General features: G+C 40.4%; 1 protein-coding gene across 2 annotated transcripts in view; it reads left to right on the top strand.

Moving 5' to 3' along the window:
• The first annotated feature begins 1,049 nt into the window (after positions 1–1,049).
• The window catches only part of DENND1B (DENN domain containing 1B), a 211,527-nt gene continuing 187,491 nt past the window's right edge, over positions 1,050–25,085 (top strand). For both annotated transcript variants that reach the window (XM_063135069.1, XM_063135071.1), the window contains exons 1-2: positions 1,050–1,090; positions 6,296–6,360. In XM_063135069.1, coding sequence (XP_062991139.1) covers positions 1,074–1,090; positions 6,296–6,360 — 82 coding nt within the window. In that variant the 5' untranslated portion in view covers positions 1,050–1,073. The remainder of the gene's footprint in view (positions 1,091–6,295; positions 6,361–25,085) is intronic.

Genomic DNA, 25,085 nt, shown 5'->3' with positions numbered 1-25,085 from the left:
ACAGGTTTACTGTAAAGATTACTGAGACAATGTATGTGAAGTGCTTTGAGGACTTATGGGAAAAAAATGCTACATAAATATAGGTGCTTTTAGATACAAGCAACAACGAAAAGTCACCCCACCCCTTTAACATTATACTAGTTATTTACTCTAATTGCACATTTTCTAGTTCTCTACAGGAAGGAAAACATTGGAAGGCTTGGAAATGCTTCCCACACATTCCCCCTAACTATAGGGAAAATGTTTTCCTTCCTCTATCCAGCTGATCCTGCAGCTGGGGCTCTGCTAGCAGGTGGGTCACCCAGGGAGTGGGAATTTGAACCCAGGGCTTGAGTCATGCCACTTGGCTGGAAGAACTGCTAACTTGTGCCTCGCTGTGCCTTTTGCAGCGGCTTGACTTGCAGCCCTTGGCGGGTGACAACATTCATTTTTTTGCTGCTGGCAAAAAGTTGTAGTCGTGGAGTTCTGCAGATCAAAGCTGCTGTTCAAGGCGCGTAAAGGTGGGCCTCCCCAGGCCCTTTTCCAGGCCAGTTGGCAACCCTTATCCCTTGCTGTAGGAGGTAAAACACAGGCGAGCCTTCAAGCCTTGTCCCTTTCCTCTACTACCCCCCCCTCCCGCGTTCCCTTCGCTGGGCTTGGTGTCCCCCGGAGCCGCCGCCGACGCGGCCCAAAGACAAGGCTCAGCCAAGCCCCGGCAGAGCTTCCTGCTTTCCACAAGGTGCCGAAGAAGCTGCGACAGGAACTGAGAGAGACTGAGCAGCAGCGGGCGGGCGGGCAGGCAGGCAGGGAGGCGGTGCTGCTGCTGCTCTTGCGGCCGCCGTGACGACGGGCCAAGGAGGCGAGCAGCCAGCCATGGGCCACCCTCGGCGGAGACGCTGGTAACAGCCACACACCGGCCGGCCGACCCCCCTCGGGACCTGGGGGAGGAAGCGCGAGAGGAGCCCAGGCGTCCCTCCCTTCCCTCTGGTGTTCCCTTGCCGCCCAGGCCGGGCTGGCGCCTGACTCTCCTTCGTGCCATTCGGGGGGTGCCGCCGCCTCCTGAGCTCCCCCTTTCACCGGCCCGAGATGCGACCATGGACTGCAGGATCAAGTGAGTGCGGGAGGGAGAGGCGGGGAGGAAGGACTGAGGCGGAGGAGGCCGGGTTGCTGGCAGCTCGGCTTTGGACGAGGGACTTCGGGGGGACTGAAGGGGAGGTGTTAGGCTAGGCCTCAAAAGCCTCCCCCAGCCCCACTTTGAATAACCGCTTGTGAGGCGGCGGCGGCGGCGGCGGCAGCGGCTCGGCCGGGTGTGAGCTGATGTCAGCGAAAAGGGAAGGGAGTATGGCCACTGGGAATCGGTGGAGTAACCCCCGCCTTTGGTACGCGTCTGCCTCTGTGGCTGCAATCCTATGCATGCTTGTTTGGGAGTAGCATGTCCCATTTAAAATCGAGAAGGGCTTCTCAGCAAGCTTGCAGAAAATCATAGAATCATAGAATAGCAGAGTTGGAAGGGGCGTACAAGGCCATCGAGTCCAACCCCCTGATCAATGCAGGAATCCACCCTAAATCACTTTAGTCATTCGCTCCCAGCCTTCTTTCGCTTAGTGAACACTAGGTTTTCACCACGCCTGCCTACATCCCCCCTTTCTTCCCCATTCTTCCACAGAGTGAGCACCTGGCAACCTTTTCGGAATAACCTAAAACAATACTGATATTTTCCCACTCCATACCAAGAGATCCCTCATCTCCTGCTCTCTCTGATGCATACCCTTTTGATGTGCACTTGACACAAATCTTATGGAACAGAAAATTGTCTTTCTTTTGCAGCTGAAACCTTGATTTATTTATTTACAACTGGCTCCTGCACCATTTGGCAGTGGCTTGAATCTATGCACACTTTGGCAGGTGATCATACTGAACCTCATGTGTTGCTGTGAGAAGTTTCTCCTAAGGGTTTTTTCACACTAAGGAACACAAGAGCAGGCCAGTGTATTTCTGGGCAGTTGGCAACTCTACTACAACTGTGCGGAGCTCCTCCATCGCAGTCTCTAGTGCACATTCTCAGCCTCATTATGAACACATGGCATACAACCCACACTTGAGTTAGAGAAGAAGTAATCTCTCCCCCCCCCCCCCCGCCCCAGCTACAGAATTAACAGGAACTCAACAGTTGTAATTTCTTGGAGAATAATTGTTACTACTAGAAGTTTGCATATGCTTCGGTGTATGTATGGCATATCATGAGAACTCTGAAGCCATGCAAGTCAACTCAAACAGGACCTATGAGATGTTGGTTTGGCTTGGGTGTGTGTGTGCAACTATGGGGGGGGCAGTGGTGGCTCCTGGCTCTTCACCCCAACTTTTGTCAATAGTGGGCATTTTGGGCCAGTGGGCTATTAATTATTAATTGGCAAGGAAATTCAGGTAACTGGCACAGATGTGAACAGGATGATACCGCAGCATCCTTGGATGTGCATTTGTTTACTCCAATAATTTCCAGATTGGATTGCAAACTAATAAACATTTTGAATGTATTGGCCAATTCCAAAGGGTAGAGTTTGTTGCAAAGTAAATGATGAATGAATATTGGTTTTTCCTGGCATTTGCAATTAAGGCCTTGACCATGCAAGACTGTCTGAACTTTATATTCTGAGTAGTTTTAAAGTGATAAAAACCTCAACCCCTACTTGTGCAAAATGACAGTAATCTATTTATGATGAGCCAGTTGGAATAGACACATAAGCGTTTCTGACATTTATTGCTCTGGTTTGACACTTTAAAATATGGTGGGAGGTGTTGACTAAACTTGAAAGGCTGTCTTGTGGAAGCAAACTTGTAGATATGCACAGCAGGAAGCACAAAAGAGATATTAATTCAGAGATATTGACCTATGAGATGCTTATCCAGTTTCTGAGATAAGAGGTTGTGGCTACAGTTGGAGGAACTGTTATCATAGAAGTTTCTTTTTCAGTCATTGTGGGTACTTCTGTATTTAGAAGCAGACTGAACTGCCCAAGTTTTATTACAGCCAGTGCAGGAGGGAATGAACTGAAACTCCTGTTAAGGCTGTAATCCTATGCAAAATCACCTGGAAGTAAGTTCTGTTAAACACAGTGTGGACTTACATGCATAGGATTGCACTGCAATCTTACTTTGTGTGTGGAGAGGCATGATAGCATCCAGTGTTTCCCCCAGAAATTGAAATTAGGTGTGCATGTGTATTTTGTGCTTGAATTTTCTGGGAAGTGAAGGTTGAAGATGTGATCCTCCTCATCCTCCTCATCCTGGTGAATTTAGTCTCAGGGTGTGTGGCACTATTGTAAAAATAATAATAAATGGTACACAGTCATTACCATTTTATTAGATTTAACTTGCGATTTATAACACACACGCATAACATTAGCTCTTTCTACATCCCTCTTGGTTTCTTGTACACCTCTGTTCTTTAACTTCTTGAATGCAGCATGATTACCTTGGTTGCTTCTCATGGCTCCACTAGTTCCAGTTCTTCAGTTTATGTATTTACTGTTCATTCACATGATCAATCAGAAGGCAGTTCCTGACTCAAACTCCTATGGTGGTTCTTTGGAACAAAAAGCACTCATCTGCATTCATTCATCAGGAGGCTACAGTTGAAGGGTATTGGAGGCTCTAGTATTTACAGATCTAGTATATTCTTGAAGGTGAGCTCATAGGCCACGTTTGCACCCTGGTTTAGTGTTATGTGCATGAGCAGAAAGAAACCCATGTGAAATCTCAGGGTTCCATACTCTCCCTCTTGCGTGACCGGGAGCAGGAGTAAATGAGAATTAAGTTCCACTTTCTTGCATTTCTGATCTGTTGTTGTATGGGAACGAGGAATCACGGTTTAAAAAAATGCTCTAGGCAGTTGCTAAACAAGGTAACAACAAACTTGGGTTTGGACATCACGTCAACCCATGCTGCAACACAGGTGATTATGCAAATGGTTGTGACATGTGCAAGAGCAGGGCAAGAAGCCATGATGGCTTCTTTGATCCTCCTGATCGTTTGAACCTGGACTTAGGCCATGGGTAGACCAGGCCTATATCCTGGGATTGTCCTGGGATCATCCCTGTGCATCCAAATGCAATCATCCTAAACTGTTGCATTCCCATATTTTCTCCATTGTTGTCCTATATTCCACCCCTCGCAAGTACTGATTTATCACATTTTTTAAAAAAAAGTTCATCTTAACTGCAGTACAGTCCTTTTAAACAGGGATGTAGAACTATTTTATTTATTTTTTAAATATATAACTCATTCTTCACCTCCCAGGGTAGCGTGCATGATAACATTTTTTTTGCTTGTCTGGGGCAGGAGAAATTGTCAGTTACAGTTGATGGTAGTCCTTTGTAATCCTCTATGCCCTGCTACATCTGTTTGTTATTTGTCACAACTGATAATTTTTTTTTATAGTGAAACTATATATTTAAATAATAAATAAAACTTAGAAAATTTCCTCCAATTTAGCAGTGATTCTGGAGATAATTCCAGTCTCCTTATTCTGACTGGATCTTTGGGACCTAGTTTTTGCTTTTCTTGCTTAAGGAACCACATCTATTGGTAGTTTTATTTCATTTATATTGCTTTACTAGTAACGCTATATAGCTTGCATTTTGGGTGGTGCTTCCCCCACTTCTCATCCTACCTCTCTAGAAACTTTACGGCTGTGGTAACTTTAGAGCCAATACTATATCCTCATCTACATGCTGTTACTATTCTTGAAATAATTGCTGCTTATTTGTACTGTTGTTTCTCTTGCAAGTCATGCTGAGTACACCATGTCGTTTAAGAGATTATGTGTATATGAAGTAAATTGCATTTGATAAGGACTTTCTAGCCAATAATATCTGAAATAATTACTCAATGTTGGAACTTTCCCAGGTTTATAAATAGCCAAGTACCTAATTATGAGGATAAGAATTACCTTCGGGTGACCAGATATGAAAAAGTTTCCAAAGTGAAAGAAAGTTGGTTTTTCTCTTTCTTTTAGGCAGTGTGCTACAGATGATTGACATTGGTGTTTGTGGACAACTGGTCTAGTAAACTTTTTAATTTGCACACTACCCCTTTAATTCTGGTTCCCTATATATGGAATATAGCGTTAGATCTTCTTGTGTTAATATAGTTGGATTTTACCCCATGTTACCACTGGAAATGTAAATTCTGCATTGGTAAAGATACTTTCAGTGCCGGTTGCAGAAATATTGCTAACAATATTTCAAATTTAAATCTGGCTAGCTGAGACAAAACATGGGTTCAAACCCTGTCTTGTTTGTTCCTCAACAACCCAGAGTTCTTGGTTCACATGTTGCATCAAATAATCCAGAAACAGGCTGTTCCTAGATTGTTAATGAAAGTGGATACAAAGCAGAACTGGCGATGGGTGGGAGGCAGCGTGCTCCTTTGCTCCTATGTGGCCCCGACAAGTTGTTGTTACGTGCAAACCAGGCCAGCCTGTCATAACATTATGACATATGTAGGAAGTACTGCTACAAGAACTGGGATGGAAGTTGCGTAGGCCAAGGCTCTTGCCATATTGATTTTCAAAGCTGTAATCACAATAGGAAACTAACCCTGAAGCAGTCTAATCCTGAATGCTGAAGATAAGATAGTTTTGAATAGTGACATTTAGTCACTGAACTTTATCAATTAATTTTCAAAAACAAGCTGTTCTTACCCTACACAATTGGGTTTTTATTTTAGCATTTTAAGATAGTGAAATGAATGAAGAGTTGACTATAAGGAAACACATGTAAACCAGTTATATACATATGTATTTTTGCATATGCTTGTTTCTTGAAATAAGTCATTTCTCATTTGTACCTTTTTTATTGGTATTGGGGGGATTAGTCATTTTCCTAAGGGTATGAAGGCAAATGTTACTCCAGTGTATTTGAGTCACTGCATTTCTCAGTCTCAATGTGGATTCCCATGACCACTTTTCTTCCCTTTCAACTTTGTTTTCCCTTGCCTTCCCTAGTCATCCAGTGATGAGATCCACATTGAACTTGGTTGTGTATTACTTGTTCATCCAGTTGACTACCATGTTTCTAGTATGCTTCAAATATCAGGATTGAAAAATGTTTGTTGGGCTTAAAACTATGCATATCTCATCATGAGTTGTTACAGAAGAATCACTTTGTTTTATGAAAAGCAAAACAATTAGGAGTCAACATTCCCATGCTGTTGAACATTATAAGCTATAACTCCAGATATAACATCCTTGCAATTAGATGGTTTCTATTTTTGTGACTCGTATAGGACTAATAATCTGTATTGTTCTTATTTCCAGGGAAAATCCAGAGAGTACCTTTGATTTGGTGCTACAGGTAAAATGCCAGGCTTCTGAAAATGAAGGTAATATTCTTCAGCCATTTGCATTCAGCTGTATAAATTACATATGTACAAGATGTGTTAGATTATTTATTTTACTTGTATCTTTTTTATTGTAGGTAATAGATTGAAAGAAGTATGGTTAATTGATGTTTTTCATGACACTAGACTTTTAGTAACAGGAAAATTAATTACAGCTTGTTACATGTGTTTTATTTACTACTATTAATGTTAGCTATGGCAAAAAAACCCTTTAATTGCAGACTTACATTTTGCTTTGAGTTCATGCTTTAGCCTTTCTATCCTTTTTCAATTTGTCTCATTTATAATGGATTCAATAAATTGTGTTTTAACAGTACATATAATTATGATGTTTAAGTAGGAGTGTTTTTCTTGGGCTGTGCACACATAAGCAGTTGTGGACCTGGCCGAAGATATTAGTTGCTGTCACTGAGCTGTTCTTCCAATAAGTGGAGGATGTCACAAAGATGGTATTAGCTTGAAAGGCATAGTGTTCAGTATTTGTTTCTTCTGGAAGTTAACTCTGGAAAGTAGAATTTTTATTATTCCATTTGAATATTTTCCATCTCAGTCCAAGATCAAGTAAATCCCGTTTCAGCTTGTTCAGGGCAAAGCATCAGTTTTAACGTATTATGGAATAGAGTTAGATGATACTTGGCTAAGTGTTGTTGTTTAAATGGATACTGTTGTTTTATACTGATGTTTTTATATTTTTGATGGTTTTAAATTTTGTATACTTTTTAATGTTCACTGTTTTTAACTTTTGTAAACTGCCCAGAGAGCTTTGACTATGGGGCGGTATATAAAATAAATAAATAAATGGTAACAGACATGCTTAAAACATTTTTTTCTTTAAAGGAAGACAAATGCATGTGCAAAGCTGTATAGTTAACCCCAGACAAGTTTCCATGGCATCAGAAGTATAATTAACTCTGTAGATTTTAGTCATGTAGAACATAACAATCATTTTCTTGGGAATTATATAGCAATATTGAAAGGGTAGATGGGGAAGAGGAAGAGATGGTAAACACAGGGACTTTATACTTTAAAAAAATCTCATGCTTTAACTCTTCTAGGATTATACAATTTCAAGATTCAGGTAGGAGAGGATGTATTTGCTCTTTCATGTCAGAAAGCTTATGGACATTAGCATGTCAGGAAGAAGGCTGTGGGAAAACATTTTTTCCTAACACGCTTCTTTCCTATTTGGAGAAGATTTTTGCCGAAGAGAAGCATTCAGATGTACTGTCACCTACCTGCATCCTGAGAGTGCTGTACCATGTGATTTTTCTCTCTCCTGAACTTGTAGATCAGATTTTTATATTTTCCCCACTAGGGTTCTACCTGACAACCTCATAAATTGCTTGACTCTTTCATTAGGGTTGGGGCATCCGATAGTGCTTTACTTCCTAATTAATGACACCAATACCAATGGAACTTGGATTGTGAAAAGCACCTGTCAGAATCAAATTAGTTAGAAGAAGTGAATTTTGAGACAGCAAATAGGGAAGCCTTTTAGATTATTTATATTATTAGAGTAATATACAGAATATCTAGTTTCTAATACAGCATGTCTAGGTAATAGATAAAATGAAGTACAAGTAATGATACATATCCTTTCAGAACCAAGGAAGCTTTTGTGTCACTTTTTGGTTATTGGTGACTATTGTAGGTGTGAAAGGTACAGGAATAAGTTGCTTTTAAACAACTTTTACAGAATATGTAATGGGCTTTGCCTTTGTTCATATTACCACAACCATTCAGACCTTCTCTAGTAATGAAAAAAACTCTGCAAAAATATTTTTGTGCCTTTATTAGAATGTTTGAAGTGGTATAAACAGCACTGAGGAGGTATCTGCTATTGCTCAATTGCTAAAGAGCAGTTTGGTGAAAATACTGCCATGCAGGATATTACCATGAATTGTTATTTCTAGAGCTGGCTTATAAACTACTTCTGTGCTGAATCTCAGCTGATTTGCCTATACCGGGGATCTCTTTTACACAAGCCAGCCTCTTCAAGGTTACTATTACTCTGTGGGTAGTTGACTTGCTTCATTGATCAAGTTATCATTGATCTAGCTTGTTCATGTTATCGTCTTGTGTCATTTCTAGATCTGCTGTGGCCCATACCGTTTCATGGCTCCTTTTTGGATTGTATGTTTTTCTGACTCTGAATTCTTTACATTCTTTCTTTTTTATTTTTTGTGTTTCTTATATTCCCCCCTTTTATCTTTTTCTTAAGTTTTCCCTGTGGTCCTCTACTTCATTCTGCATATATTTGATTTCACATTGCATTCTCACTTATAGATAAAATGAATAATTTTTGATCATGAGATTCCTTGTGTCCAGTTCAGTCCTTTTTATCTGTCATTTTTTGATCTCTTACTAGATATCCAGGCACACCCAAGCAATCATTTGGTTTTATGCAGCCCATTTTCTTGATATTTTCTTTCTTTCTTTCTAGAATAATCATATTTATTACTGGGTTTCCTCCATTTTTGTCCTTCATGCTTCTTGCATTGCAATGTACAAATTAATCAGGCTGCACTTAAAAACAGTTTGGAAACTTCAGTAGAGCCAAAATGCAGGGGCACGATTACTAACTGGCACTAGTTGTTTGGACGATATTATGCTAGAGTTGCCGTTTTTTGTGGGTTGGCTCATTGGTTTGTGTGGTGGGCTACATCACTATATCTTCCCCAAACTGTTGGACTCTGTCCTAGATTCAGATTTTTTTTTAACAGTTGGCAACCTCTTTTACACCACTAGTTGCCAATAGTTTTTAAGCTAAATTTAAAGTGCTGGTATTGACCATTTAGAGTCCTGAATGGTCTGGACCTTGGATGCCTGAGAAAAGACCTGTTCACATGTGAACTTCCCATCACATCAGATATAATGTTAAACAATGGTTTAGCAACATTAGGTGAATGAGCCTGAATAAGCTTAAGGCTCTCATGCTTTCCCCTCCGCTTCTTTGGTGCAGCCATGAAGATTTGGCAGCACCTATATTCACTTTTTAAACTAACCAGAATTTCCTGTTATGCCTGAATTTGGGGTATTCTGGTTAATTTAAACTATGGTTAAACACAGTTTGATATTGGCTTGTTCAAACTAAGCATAGTTTAAACTAACCAGTTTCCCACCAGTTTTGGATGAAATGTGGAACTCTGATCACTAAAAGTAGAAGCGAAAATGAGTCGTAGTCCAAGATATCTGGAAAGCACAAGGTTAGAGAAGACGGTGTTACAAGGTGTTTAAATGAGGCCTTCCAGATACCTTCTTTATCTGAGATTAGATTGGCATCCTCTAGGAGCAAGACTTTTTTTTTTACAGTTGCACCTAGAATGCTCTTTCCTATGACGTCCATAACGTGTGCTCTGAGATGGTGACTAAGAAGGAAATTAAGGGCCAGTTGGGCAGGCTTTTGGTATGGGTAAAATTATTGTTTGGTTTTTGATGTTTGTAGTTTCCGTGGCTTGAATTGGTGTGGATCCAGACTTTACCTTCCTCTGACAGAAAAAAAATCTTTCCTGTGAGATGGAAGAAGGAAACCTTTGGATTCAACATACTCTAATCTTGTATCTAATTGTCTAGGTTTTATAGAAGTATACAATAACAATCGTACCAGTGGAGCGGGAAAATCCAAAAGTGGAGGAACTGCCTTATGCAAAGTCCTGTCAGGCTTGCATTGGTAGAGTGACTAGCCCTGATGGTTGTGTGCTATCTTCAGTATTCGAGGCAGTAACCCTGTGTGCACCAGTTGCTGGGGAACATGGGTGGGAGGGTGCTGTTGCACCATGTCTTGCTTGTTCAGCTCTGGCCTATGGCTGGTTGGCCACTGTGTGAACAGAGTGCTGGACTAGATGGGCCCTTGGTCTGATCCAGCATGGCACTTACGTTCTTATGAAAGGGAGGGAGGAGTAGGGGGAGGAGCAGGGTTTGTTTTTTCTCCTTTTTGTTTGTTCTTTATTTTATGCTCTCCCTTTCACTGGAGTCAATGGAAGAAAAACTACGCCAGCTCCAGGTTTGGCATACATCCCCCCCCCCCCCCGGTGTCAGGAGTGGTGGTCTCTGGGGACCAGGAGGGCTTTGAATCCTGCAGATCCAATGTTTCCCATCTGTCCACAGCACACCTCCTGATCTGCCCCTCTTTTGCCTCTACCCATATCAAAGCTCTGATGTCAGCAAGGCTTGGCGGTTTCCTTGGGGTCTGTAAGGGGGAATCTAAGGTAAGATCTCCCCTCTCTGAGGGCATACCTTCCTCTCCATACTAATAGAAGGAGATCCTGTCTATCCTATGGATCCACTTCCAGGGACCATATGATTGTAGCCTTTTAGGTCAAAAAAGTAAAAACAAACAAAAGTAAAAACACCCAGAAGAACATGATCTTCACCTGTTTTGCTTTGAACTGCAGAGCTGACTTAGCTTCTTACCACGTGACTGTTCGTTTAACAATTTTGTTAAGGTTTACCTTTCCTCATGTGCTTCTCCAGCTCTCACCCTTTTCATGATTTGGGTCAGAGTGACTGATGCTTTTATATGACCCTTTTGTATGTGTTCCTCTGCCCTCCCCTTTTCACTCTGTCCTTTGTGTTGAGATTGTTCTTTCATATGGTGAGAGTTATGTAGTCACACTCTGCACTTTGGGAATAATCAGTTTGTGAGTTAGCTTTTCAGACCAACCTTCCAGGCCACATCCTGACACTACCCTAATGTCTTCTTAAATGGGAGCATCTGATGCCAGTAACAAGTAAACAAGTTTTTGAAAACTCCTACTTACTGTTTCAGATGTAAGGTTCCACCCTGTATTCCTTATTATCCCTTCTGTGCTATATCTAATTCAGATCAGACTTGGGGCTGAGTCTTACTATAGTCTGCCATTTGTTGGTGGCACAGTATAATACGGTGTCCTTGTGAATACATCTGTCTATTAAGGCATAATGTGTATAGAGAATATTTTCAGCTTCCCAAGAGCTTAGTGTACCATTTCTCCAGCATGATTTTCAAAATGCAGTATAGCTGAATCTCGCTAAATAGGTGTCAGAGTTGATTGTCCTCCCCCTTTGCAATCAACAACATTAAGACTGAAAGCTGCAAGTCATTACTGCTTTATTATGCTAAAGACTAGCCTTTCTACAATGCAACTTCAAGGAAGCTCTCCGACTGCCCCAGGCTCTGAACAACTAGTCTAAGATCCCTATTAGGGAAGACGATACATAGGGTTATGAAGTTGCCTACTGTTTTTTGTGAACACTCATGGTCAAACCTGCTTCAAAGCGACACCCCTCACTTTGGGCGGCTCCCTTCTACACTCCCTTCTAAGAGTGGCTATCCTGGCAGAGCATCATAGACCCACTCCTAACTCCTCCTGCTTCCACCTAGCATTTCTAAAGTCAAGCCCCTCTTCCTCCTCGGAAACTTGAGTTCTCATGGTGGAGGGGGAAGGCGGGGACTCAGCCTAGACCATCTGTTTGTTAAGGACTGGGGAGAATATCTCCCAGTGCCTTGGGGCTCTGGGGGAAGTTCCACCCCTGTGCTCTGACCTAGCTGTCCCAAATCTGATTCAGAATTTGAGCCATCAGAAATCTCAAGGGGCTTGGGCTCATCCCTGACAATAGGACACTTTCAAGGTCAAGGTCATTGAATTGCTAGAGTGGAAGAGAACTAATGGTAGCTGAGCTGCCTGCCTCATCAACTAATGAGATACAGGTAGAAACTTCATTCCATGCCCCTGTACACTCAGAGTTGAGGAATCTTCAGACGTTGTTTCTGTCAGCTACAGCCAGCCAGAGGAAAGATGGGAATAGTAATTCATTAACAACTGGAGGGCCACAGGTTCCCCAGCCTTGTGTTAAACTATACTCTTGTGTTGAGCTTTTCTGAATAGGAAACTTTCTTGGACCTGTCCATTTCCTCCCACTACAACAGATAACACCTCCAGTTGTTTCAGTTTCCAATGTGGTCCTTTAAAGCCACCAGGGAGCTGTTTTTCTGTGGCCTGCTAATTTGTGGTTGGGACTTACATGGTTGGTCATTCATTAAATGTTATCTCAACCATGTGGGAAGCAGCTCATGGAAAAGTAGCTCCAAAGCACAGGAAAATACTGTATGAACATTGGGTGATAGTGGGGGATCCTCTTCCTGAACTGAATAAGTATGCAATTGAGTCTTTCTATTTAAACTCATAGCACTTTCTTTACAAATTTATTCTACTCTGTCTTGAAACTGATCATGACCATTGCTCCTGTGACTATTTTAAGCTACTGTAGCATTTTGCACTTTTAATCGATATTTTAATCGATCTTCAGCTTAAATGTATTAATTTAACCTAAAATGTAACAAATTTGACAGTTACCTGTTTTTGCAGGTCTAGCCTTAAATAGATTTTCATGCTAGGATGATCTTTTGATTATGTCATACTTAAAAAAAAATGAGGCCCATTCACTCTCTGTGCCTGCACCCTTCTCTTCTTTATGAAAGAGATTTGTATTTTACATGGGCTTTTTTCTTTGCATCCCATCTGTTCACTGTGCTTGATCTTGCTGTGAAGTTGGGGTTGAGTTTATGACATCACAGTCATAAATGTTGCTGTGGAGATATCAGAAGCAAAGAATTATCATCTCCGTGTAAAGACTGAGCAGCAGGAAAGACTGGATTAGGAGGCAAAAAGGAGACCTACATAATTTTATGATTTTTGTTGAAAAGTCTGCACTGAATCTTCCCACATTTCTTCCAATTCTTTTGCTTCAGTATCTATTTTTGTAAAAAAAAAGTGTAATGCTGCCTCTGTTATAATCTAATCCATTTATATTCTCTTGATTCGAACTACCTTTCCATCAATTAATTTATGTAGTCCATTGATTTACTTCAGCAGTAATAATTAACAGAATTAATACTGCTGGGAAAAAAGTGGCTTACAATTAACTTTGGAAATGGTGCAGAAACATATCTTCAGAAAGAGTCCTACAATTATGTAAATGAATGCCATTGATTTAGTTAATTGTTTTGTATCACACACTTTAGCCAAGAAGCTTAGGATGGTTTACATGAGGATATTTTGTGTTAGCCTCACAAAGTCTCTGTGCATTGGATTAGGTTTAGAATGACTTGCCCAAGGTGATCCAAGTGAGCTTTATAACTGAATGTTGGTTCCAATATGGTTTATCCCATCCAAGTGCAAAGAGAATCAGGCTGTTCAAACAACATCCTAACCCACACTCAGTGTTTGAGTTGTTTGTTGGACTGTGGATTAGCATGTTGTCTGAACCCAGGACATTTTCTGCTGGGTGGTTTGTTAATCATTAATATGGCTTGTTAACCACCCTGAACAACCAAGCCACAAACTATGGGTTCTCAAGCTGGCTTGTTTGAGAAAAACAAGCCACACTGCATGGTTCAAAAGCCACCCAGTGTAAAATGTCCTGGGTTCAGACAACACGGTTCAACAAACAACCTACACTTCAGCCATTGAGTGTGGGTTAGTGTGTTGTGTTAACAGGCCCGATGATTCAGTGAATGAAATTTTATTACCACAGAACTGTCCCCCATGTGTTTTAAACTTTGGTTAAGCCCCAAACGCTAGCTACTATTTCACACACTACTTGCAGGTACATAAATAAATAAATAAATAAATAAATAAATAAATAAATAAAAACACTGCCTGCTTAAAAGTAAATACTTAATTGGATCCAAAGGTTCCATTTCTACTTACAGAAGCAACTGTTGTGTTCACAGAACAATGTATGAATATTGTTATTGTGAGAATATATATATATATATATATTGTATTTGTCGATGCAATGAACATAATTCAGGGTGGTTAACTATATTAACTTAAAGATTTGTTGCTAATTTAAAAACAGTAATTGCTGTAAGTCCTCTGTGTATGCCACTGCAGATGATTTGTTGTGCTATATATGCTTATTTTTCACAAAGATTTCTTTTAAAAAAAGTTTCTTTGAGCTAGTGGCTGAAACTTTTGTACTAATAAGATAACTCTCTTCCTTTGTTGGTTCCCTTTCAAAGTTTCACTTGAGCATGATAATAAAAGGAAGTAATTAACTGTAATTTGGAAAGAGTTCTGCAAAGCTTAAAAAAATAAAAAAATAACGACCACTCACATTAATGGGAGTGTATTAAACATGTGCCTGGAAAACTGATATGGATCTAGCGTACTATAAAACATTATTCACTCCCTTAAAATATATTAGTGCTGGACCAAAGTATTTGGTTGAGCAGTTTTCATAGGTTTTAGAGGGCAGAGGCAAAAACATCCCCTGAAGACTGGATTAATCTTTGTTGGTGGGCAAATTCTACACATTTTCAGGCAATAGGAATGATGGTCTTAACTTTATGAGGTGATCAAGATGTTTTTCTTTCTTTTAACAACAATAGTAGCCTTGCTGTTGCATCAAGGGGTAGCCATCTTTTCCTCCCAAGAATGCCTCCAAGAACGATGTTACCGTCATGATGTAGCACCGCTTTCAGGGGCATTTTGTCCCATGAATGAGCTTGGGCTGCTGAGAACAGGAAGGTTTCAGTGGCAGTAATACTTTTTTTTGTCAACATCGAAAGAAAGAAAAACGAAGGATCATAAAGATAATTCACCCTCCCTGAAAATTCTTAGAATTTGCCTCCTCCCTGAAGTTGCCAAATATCTCCCTTGCCTTTGCAAGGGACAAAAGGGCCCATAAAAGTGGGCAGATATTTGGTCTAGGTTTAGAATATACTACATGTGTGGATAATGTCATTATATAGTTTAGTCGTTAAGTGGCACAGGGCTTAGCTGAATCTCAGGAGTTTACTGTTGCTGTTCTGTCTTGCCGGAGTGAGTACGGTTCTTACCTAGTTTCCTCACTGGTGTACCCTTTAAGACTTCCATGACATATTTGTTTACTGAATATTAGTGTCATTTACACATGAGACTGTTTGAATGTTTTCTCCAAAGATTGTCATTGGAATTGGAAGATTAATTACGAATTGTTACCGAATCCTGTTTGTTACTGTCAGTCAAAAATTAAGTGAATATTTATGACTGACTCAAGTGAGTGGCAAGATTGGGCATTTGCTAGGCTCACCCAAACTGGGAAAGAGCCCCCCACCTCAACAAGGCCACTATTTTCATTTTGCATGGAGCGCTTGAGAAGGTTGGGGGCAATGTGAGAGAATTCTTGGCTTGCATGCTTAGCTTTTTGCAAATTATGCAGCCCCACTGAGAATGGCTTGGTTGAGGCTCTTCGAAATCCTTTAGCTAATATGGTGATGTTGTTTGTAAGCAGAGAGTAAAATGGGGGTGCCTATGTGGTACTTTATAAGTATATATTTCCAGGATTCAGGAACAAAAATCACATTTGGGCTTCTGCTGCTGAGGTACCTCAAGTAGGCGGTGAGCTGTCCATGGGTCACACATTACAATCTGCAGGCCCCTGTTAAAATGCTGGAAACGGTGGATCTATTTGGATAGTATTTCATTAGCAGGAATAGCAGCTGCTTTTATCAGTTATCCTTCTACCTTCCCTGTGAGATATAGGTGTCCTTGCAGTCAGATCCATATCCTGAAATGGATTATTCAGTAACACAGGCCTGAAGGTGTGGGAGATCTATGTGTAAGAATAGATTACACGTCTATTCTTACACATAGGACCTTCTCTGCTGTGGCACCCCGGCTGTGGAATGAGCTCCCTAAGGAGGTTCGCTTGGCACCTACATTATATGCCGTTAGATGCCAGGTGAAGACCTTTTTATTCTCCCAGCATTTTAACAGTCTATAAATAAATTTTAACTTGGTGTTTTAAATTTGTAATTTTGCATTGCTGCTGTTTTTATCTGGTTGAGCTTTTATATTGTATTTTATATTATGGTTTTATACTGTTGTTTTATACTTTGAATGTTTTCAATTTTTGTGAACTGCCCAGAGAGCTCTGGCTATTGGGCGGTATAGAAATGTAATAAACGAAGTGTTTTGCATGTTAAGTTATATGTGGGGTAGGAGTGACTGCTGTTTTCCGTAATAGCTTTGCATTATGTAAGCCTATAACTTTAATGGACTACTTTTTGAAAATGCAAAATGCTTGCAACAATATTCCACATTGTGGAGAATGTTTTGTGTTTTTATATGTTTTAAGTAAAACAGTATTTTTTATGCCATATACGTGAATATGCTATGGCGGTCTATTAAGCTTTTAATGTCTAAAATTTGGTTCTTTTTTTAGTATAGAAAACAATGTTAAAAGTAGGGATTTTTAATGGATTGGATTCTTAGCACAGAAATGGCAGGAGGAAGGGTAGTCATAATGAAGGGAATTTGTTTTTGCACACTCCTTTTGTGTTTAAATTTAGGTGTGCTATTATTGAACAAACAGGAAATTGTATGTGGTCATCTTGACCATGTTTGCCTTAAATAGGCAAACTATGCTACAGTGTTGTCGTAGCTGTAATTGTATGTTAAAGGCTCATTTAAACCACATTTCAGTTACAGAAGCTGAAGTTTTAAAATTGTACATCTGACTCTGGGCAGTTATACCTACTGCTAGCATATTTAACAAAAAAGAAGTTGACCCTGAATCATATCAAGCTCTAAAATCTTGACCATCTGTAGTTTATTGTCTAAAAGCCTTGTTTGCTGTTGAACTCTTGGTGAGGAAAAACTACATGGTATACTCCAGTAATGCTTCCCCACCTTCCCAGTGCACAATTATCCTGTTAGAACAGTAGTCCCGACCCTTGTTAGGCTTGTGGGCACCACCTAGCTTGGCTAGGACAAACAACTTGCCTTATACTAATTTCTTGGGCAGAGGTTGGGTCTGAGCCCCAAATACCAAACGGCATATTTGACCTGACATAGCATAAGAAAATACCCATTTCACAGAAGGTGAACTGGATCACCATCCACATGCACACCCTTCCTCTTTCAGAATCATCCCTGCCAATCTCTCCCTCTTCCCCTCATTCATCCATTCTCAAACGTACACATGCATGCACACACATACATCTAATTAGTTCGTCATACATTAAGTCCTTCCCTTCTCCTCCCCCCTTCAAGTTCATTTCCTAGCCCCCTCTGCTCTGCTGCCCTCTCCACTGCACTCTCTGGCCTCCTTACCATGGGGCACTATCCCTTCCGCTCCTTTTTATAGGGGGTGGCTGGGCTTGCAGTAAAGTGAAGCTGCAGCCTGCAGTTGTCCACTACCTTTATTTCCTAAGAATGCCTCTGGCCCCGGAGACATTCTGGGGAAATGAAGATGCTGGGCAGCTGGAGGCTGCCATTTCATGTAAAAAGAGCAGCAGCAGCAACAAAATTTGGTTGGGGTAGGGGACCTTGCAAGCTCTGAGGGAGGTGATTATGGCCACTGCATTAAGAAAGGCGACGGTGGAAGATTTGCTGCTTTACTCACTGCTCTCCTCTTTCAGCTACATGCACTATCCTCTCTGTGCAAGTACTTGTACAGCAGTATCACAGGTGATGATCTCTAGGGCTCCTGCCACCTTCCCTTTGGGTGAGATGGCCTTTCTCCCTATTGGAAGATCAGATTGCTAATAATTACTCGCCATATGTGTAATGAATACAGCTGCACCTTAGCATTTGCTATGATTTATTTTTTTATTACATTTTAAAAAATCATTCCCAGAGTCTCCCTGTCCTAGTCCTATACTCTGTCCATTCCATCCTCCTATATGTCACCTTAATTTTTTTTATAATCCCTAGAAAAATATTTATTTATATTGCATTTTTATACCGCCCAATAGCTGAAGCTCACAAAAATTAAAGCCATTCAATATAAAACAAATAGTATAAAAACATGATATAAAATACAATGTAAAAGCACAAATATGCAAAGTAGTATTAAATGCAGTTCCCTTCTACCTTCAATAGAAGAATGTCTGGGAAAGTTGTGGGTATTGTTTTATTAGTCAATTTGATGGCATTTTGCAAATTCTCAAATACATTTGAATGTGTTAATGAAATACAGATCCCAGTACTTGTTTTTATCACTGGATTATGATCAATTTGGGTGGTTAAACCCTGTATTGAACATAGTATTCTGCCTTTTGCAGATTAATTGTTGTTAGGCTACCCAATGGGCTTCATAACTGAGTGGGATATTTTTTAAAAATGTGAAAGTGAGACCCACTGATATCAGCAGGGGCTATTTGCACAAGAAGGCTGGAATCCAAAGTGCAATTTTATATGCTCCCAAGAGCTTGGGGACAACCAGTGGGATTATTAAACTTTTTGAACGACAAGCTCCCATGCCACATCACAAACTATCTTTGAAGCTCAACTTCAAAAAGGGCTTGTGACATGGCACTGCAAGAGAATCCAAAGCTCTCTTGGGCACACAGAACTAGTTGCATGGTTCTTTGGATCTTGGCCTCAGCATTCAGGATCAGGGGACTAGATTAACAGTTCCACTGGGTTAGTTGAAGATCTGCAGCTCCTTCTCTGCAGGAAAGTGTATAGCTCTTGTAATTCTACTTTCACAAACATCTTTGTATGTGGTTTGGTGTGGTTTTAAATACGCCTGTTGAGACAGTTGTCGTCCAAATGTGTTTCTTTAAAGAACCAAAAGTATTTTCTGAACGGCTTTTGCTTGCTTGCTTGCTTTCGTCTAATTTCTTGGCATTTTTTCTCTCTTCCTGCCCCCATTCTCTGCCTGTACCTGCACCTCCCTACTTAACTATTCATGCCTTGTTGGGAAGTCCACTTCATACTTCAGGGACCTTGAATTCAGCCAGGGACTCATTTTCTTTGTAAAAATTGCATATGTTAAGTGAGCCTTTTATAAAAAGTTGTTTTATCACATCAAACATACTATATGTCTAATAATTGACTTGTTACAATATAATGTTCCATTAGTGCAAAATAGTGTTGATATATAATCTAAAATATACTTTTGCAGGGGGATTTAATTGTATCACCGTGAATTTTTAGACGATGACTTTAGCCCAAAGGTTTTGGAAGGAAATGCATTTTTCAGATATATTTGGGTTCCAGTTACTGCATCATGGGGCCTACATGCACAGAAATATAAACGATTAGAGTTTTTGATCCTATGGGAATTTGAAGAGGTGGAAAGGGTCTATCTGTTCTTCCCCATATAACTTTAAAATGGTGTGTTTAGGGAGCATTATTGGTACTGGGGGTGCGGAATGAAGGAAAGAGCATGATTCTGCCTTGTTCCCTTATCTCTTGTTCACAAAGAATTTTTTGCAGCACTCTTCATCACAGCTGGCAAGATATTTGGTATGTGTGTCATGAGGGAGATAGGAGAAACAGGTCAAGGAAACTTTGTTATTGTGACCCTCCCGCAATTACAACCTTCCAGAAGAGGGTCTTAAAGGGAGGCTTGACCCAGTTTTGAAAGACCTGGGATCTCTAAGGTGGAAGGGAGTGCAGGGCATAGTATCACCTTGCTGGCTCCAACCAAAAAAATGTAGGGCAGGGTGTCTTACAGGATCTTGATGAAGATGAATTTGGTGTCATCTGGTTGTGTCTGTTTCTATGGATGATCATTATACTAGTGGGGTGGTGGTGGTGGTGGTGGGGAAAAATGATTAGCTATAAACAGTTGCATTAGAACACTCTCTAAAACTGAATTCTAATTGTTACAAGTTTAGGATGTTAATTCTGTGTATCTTTATTAATGTAAGGGCCACTTCTGATATAGCATTTGGCACCTTGCATTTCTGGGAAAACTGGCATGGTGATAGGTACGATATTACTAATTTTATTACAGATCACCATCCAAAAAACCCTCCTTTGGCACTGCTCCAACACAACACTTCCTTCCTCATTTTCCCAGAATATGTTTGGGTGGATGCCATTATTGCCAGCCTCCCACTACCTTTCTGCTGATTTGCAGGGGGTTTCAAGAACTCTAGGCATTGCCTCCCTGGGCTTCAGATCTGGACTGCCTCTTTCCCGCTTCCCTCCTCTCCTTCACCTAAGCTCCTGAATGCTATCATATGGAAGTATTCCAAGATAACACTACTCTCACAAGTGACTGATTAAACCTAGATGTGAAGGCAAATCTAAAAAGAAATCTCTGTGCTCTGTTTGGAAATACCTACGGCATTAAACATTCAAATTTGCAAAAGCTTGTAATATAAAATATAATCAGTGTTCAATGTACAGGAGATGAAGAATAAAAATGTGTTCTGCTCAAAAGTTTTAAGTAAATTGGATTGAAAGTAAGCAATGCCTGCTTCTACTGTCTCTCTTGAATGATGCATGTGAACTGTAATCACGTTTACTCAGAAGTAAATCTCATTTATTTCACTAAAACTCCCAAGTGTAGGGTGGTTGCCTTCAATTTTACTGCTCTGGCAGCTACTGACCGGACAGGACAGCAGCAGGTACACGTGTTCTTTCTTTCTTTAAAATATTACTAGGCCATCTTTCAGGGCAGAAGCCCTCCCAAGTCGGCTTGCAAAGTTAATATTCAAATCATCATCATCTGCTACAATAATAAGGAAGTAAACATTCATAAAACAATGAACATCAGCAATAAAAGTTCTACAGCATAATTGCAGCTTTAGAGCAAAACAGTCCAATAAAACATAGGGGAAGGCCAGAATAAACAAGTAGGCCTTCTAAAAACCTGTGAACATGTGGAGTATTGGACCCTCGATGACAACCCATTCCAGAGGTGTGGCGCCACTGCAGAAAAGGCCCTGTCTCATGTACGTGCCTACACAATGGCTTCAAAGGTAGGTAATGGATAGTGTCTTCCCTATTCATGTATAAAGAACGAGGTGGGGTGGAGGTGTGGGTGCTCAGTATGAGCAACTTCTCCCTGAAAGAAGTTGCTGATTAAATTTGCCTTGCCTTACTTGCGCAGCTGGCACCAGATCCTGTGGCCAAATTTGGCCAAGACCTGGCTCCAGTATCAGAATTATGCCGCATGGGGGGAATAGGGTGGAGGAAAGAGACTGCAGAGAAGTAAGACAGTGGGAGGGAAGGAGGTCTTTTTTGGTATTAAGATTTAGACTTCATCCCCTTGCTTTGTATTTGAGCATTGCAGACACATGAACAAATGTGGCTTCTGATATCACATCTAGTTTATCCCAGACTGCCTGTGAGGATTCTTCTTGACTTGCTGATTTTTTAAAATTTTTCAGAATTAGCATCAACATACTTCTGCCCTCCTACAGACAGACTGAAAAGAAATAGACACGCATTTGGCTCAGCTATCATTGTTGGAGATGAGCTCAAGCTAGTGCACTGTATTTTTAAAAATCAAATACATTGGGCAGCATCACGTGCATGCTAGCAGAGTTTTACATGCCATCCCTTCTCCAACAGGTCTTTCTGCATCTGATGCCACATCAGAGGAGGTTTGTGTAGTTGCTCTGAGTTTCAGAGGTGACTTATTGGGTCATGGAGTTAGGGAGAAGGGGACTGAAGGGAGGAGGGGTTCTGCGTGCACAGGTTAGAGTACATAATTCTTTAGCTCATCAATTAATTTTCTTCTTAAGATATTCCACCTGGTGGTTTTCAAAATTGTATGCTCTCTTTTGCTAAAGGTGGAGATATTTCTTGCTATGCTTGTCTGTACTCACACCCGATGAAGAGGATGGAATGGTGTGTGTCTCCTTTGATTCATTGCAATGTTACTTTAACGTGCTATAACAAGTTGTGATTGGGGCATATGTTTTTGTTGTATAAATCAAATTGTATTTTTTATTGCAGAAAATAAAGAATTTGGATAGTTCATTTTCTCTCATTATTCCAGTATTTTCTCCCATTATTCCACTACTATCATTTAATATTCATTGAGTAATCTCAGAGTGTACTTAATAACGTAGAGCACATTCTCTCTCCCCCCTCCCCGTTTTGAGGTATTCAGAGGTAAGGCTTGTAACATGGACAAATAATAGCTTATGACCGGGTGTACCGACCTCTGAATCAGTGCTTTATCACAAACTGTGACCTTACTCTGCTGTTTCTGGAATGTCAACACTGGCCCTGCAAGCAGTGCAGTCCTGGTGCAAATGACTCAGAGCCTTCTGTAGGCCACTGAAGACAATAAAGTTAATGTTTAAGTTAGAATATAGGTTGAAATTCTGTGGATGTGAGCCTAAAAATAGCTTTGAGAAAGCCAGGCACCAATAGTAACACAAATGCAGGAGTTGCAATAAAGTTCTCTCCCTCTTTCCATGTTGCTGTTTTAAATTAAGTATTGTGTAGCACAGTGGCCAAACTATTTATGTGACAATGCCAGAATTAATTCAGCAACATTTTGTTTTGTTCAGAAGGCAGGCGGCGGGGAAGTGCTTACATGTCTGAATAGAACACAAGTAACTATTTCCGACTGTGATTAAACTCCTTGAGAAACAAGGATATGCTTAGAGCTATCTTTATTTAGGCTACTGATGAGGGTAGTTTTCCTTTCCATTTAACATTTGTGTCATGCTGGTCAACACTTTTTTCAAGCCGGGAAATCACTTTGCTTCCTGCAGTGTTTATTATTTGACTATGTTGCCCTTAAAGGAAATTCAGTGTTATGTTTTACATTTGACTATAAAAGGTTGCACAGGAAGACTTAAAATTGTAGCCCTTCCCAGACATTATGGTATGTAGAATCAACATGCCTGGTGCATGGGGAGAGGGATTGTTGGGATTGTACCAAATTGGTCCCACCGTCTCCTCCCAAAGCAGAGTCCCTGTCCGGGATGAACTATAAACAGTTATCCAAGATGCGCCTGGAGTTGAGCCAGGAAGTCAAAGCCAGGGAACAAATCCAGCCCTCCATTTTCTAGCTCACCACTTGGGGGTGGCAGGCTCTGCAGCTCTTGACAGACCTTGATCACACCTACAAGTGTACGGTGCACAGTTTGTATGCGTGTAGGGCTTTCTTCCGAAAGTAGTATGATCACATGTATCTCAGAGGCAAAGCCAAGTTGGTGAGATCCCAACCCCCCTCATGTGGGTAGAGGCTACATGCCATGTGAATGGAAAAGGGCTAGTGTTACACACACTCTCTTCGCCTGAGCACTGAGAGGTTTGGGGGCAGAATTACAGGGCTTACTTTCTTTTGGATGTAGGGGAGCAATGGAGGTTTATGGTGTATTTGTAATATGTGTTGTTTGTAAATAAGCAATAGTGGAAGAAAAATTAGTCCTACAGTTGATCCTACTTCAGATTTCTAAAGCAATGTTGTGGATCCTTGCAGTCCCCCCCCCCCTCGCTGCATTAAGTCAAGCTAAATACAGACCTTTATATTCTTGGGTCTCTACCTGTGTCTGCATCCAAACTACTAGTTGCCTCATTTTTTCTTACATGCTGCTCCAAAACATAGTTCTGGACTCCACCCCTGCAACCAAATTGCCCATTCAGGAGTAACATTTGTTCTATCCCATGGACCATCCCTGTATTAACAACAAATGCAACCAGAACATAGGCTTAAACCTTGTGCATATGTGATATGTATATATAAAGTCTTTATAAAACACATGGTTAAAGTTAAAAATAAAATAATGCACTGTTGTTGGAATGTAAGTCAGCTACTCATAGAATGAACAGTCATATTTACTGTTTACTGTAAGATACATTAACATTCACTTGTAGTTTTAATTCACAATATTGCATATCATTAAAACATGCGCCAGAAATAAAACATGCTTCCACTTTGATGCAGTTCAGATGCATCGTAAAGACTTTTTAAATTTGCTTTGGCTTTTGATGATCTGTGATACCTGTCATTTTGTTTTTCTTTTCTTTTTGTTTGTTTTCTAATGACTATTAGTTACGTTCTAGTTGTGTTGCATATTTATATTTGTATATTTATGTTATGGTTTTATTGCTATCCACTACCTGGATGTTTTATATGACAGGTGGTATAGGAATATTTGCCTCCAAATCTAATGTTTTTTAGGCATGCTAGAGTTGCTCATTTACTTCCCTTATAAAGTGGTTGACAAGGGATTTAAATTGGATAACAAACTCATTTAAGCAAAGCAAAAGTTGCAGAGGAAACAGGTGAATAAGCTTTTAAAAATAGAAACTTAAGATCCTTCCGACTTAACATCCTGTGTAATTACAAGTAGAATGTTGGTATTAATGTTGCTTAGGGTGCCCCAAAACTGTAGAGATCCCAAGTAACTGTACTGGTGTTAATCTTATGTTACCTTCCAGAATCACCTATTTTCAAGAAAGGGCTATTAAGCTTTGGAATGGGGAGGTAATAGAAATACACTTTGCAGGAGATAACGACTACACTTTTCAGCCACGCAATATGGGATTGGGTGTCAGTGATATAGCACATGGGGTGCACTTGTGGATTAAGTCAAAAAAGAATTAGAACCTAAGCACATGTTAAAATGCAACTAGCAGTTATGCCTTTCTTTTGCTATACAGAAAGTTCAGGGGTCCTGATCCATTGATTTAGCAGTATCTATTGAAACCGTGGTGGTCTCAATCTACACCGCAACAATGGGGAAAGGGTAAAAAGAAACACACACCCCAGCTAGGATCCTGATCTGGATTGGGGCCCCTGTGCTTACTCTAGAATAAAAAAGAACACAGTAACATATACTTTGGGTCTCAGGCTGCAATTCTCTCCATGCCTACATGCACTGAACATAGTAGAACTGACTTCGCAGAGAATTGGGCTGCTTGTCATACTCCTAATTATGTCCACTCCTAGAACGATATAACCAATGTTTAGAGTTTCTCTTTTTCTTTTCTCACCCAGTTAAAAATCCCCAGTGTGTTTTCATCCTATTA

Source organism: Elgaria multicarinata, chromosome 1, assembly GCF_023053635.1.
Source record: "Elgaria multicarinata webbii isolate HBS135686 ecotype San Diego chromosome 1, rElgMul1.1.pri, whole genome shotgun sequence".
Classification (NCBI taxonomy): domain Eukaryota; kingdom Metazoa; phylum Chordata; class Lepidosauria; order Squamata; family Anguidae; genus Elgaria; species Elgaria multicarinata.
This window is presented reverse-complemented; position numbering and strand designations above follow the sequence as displayed.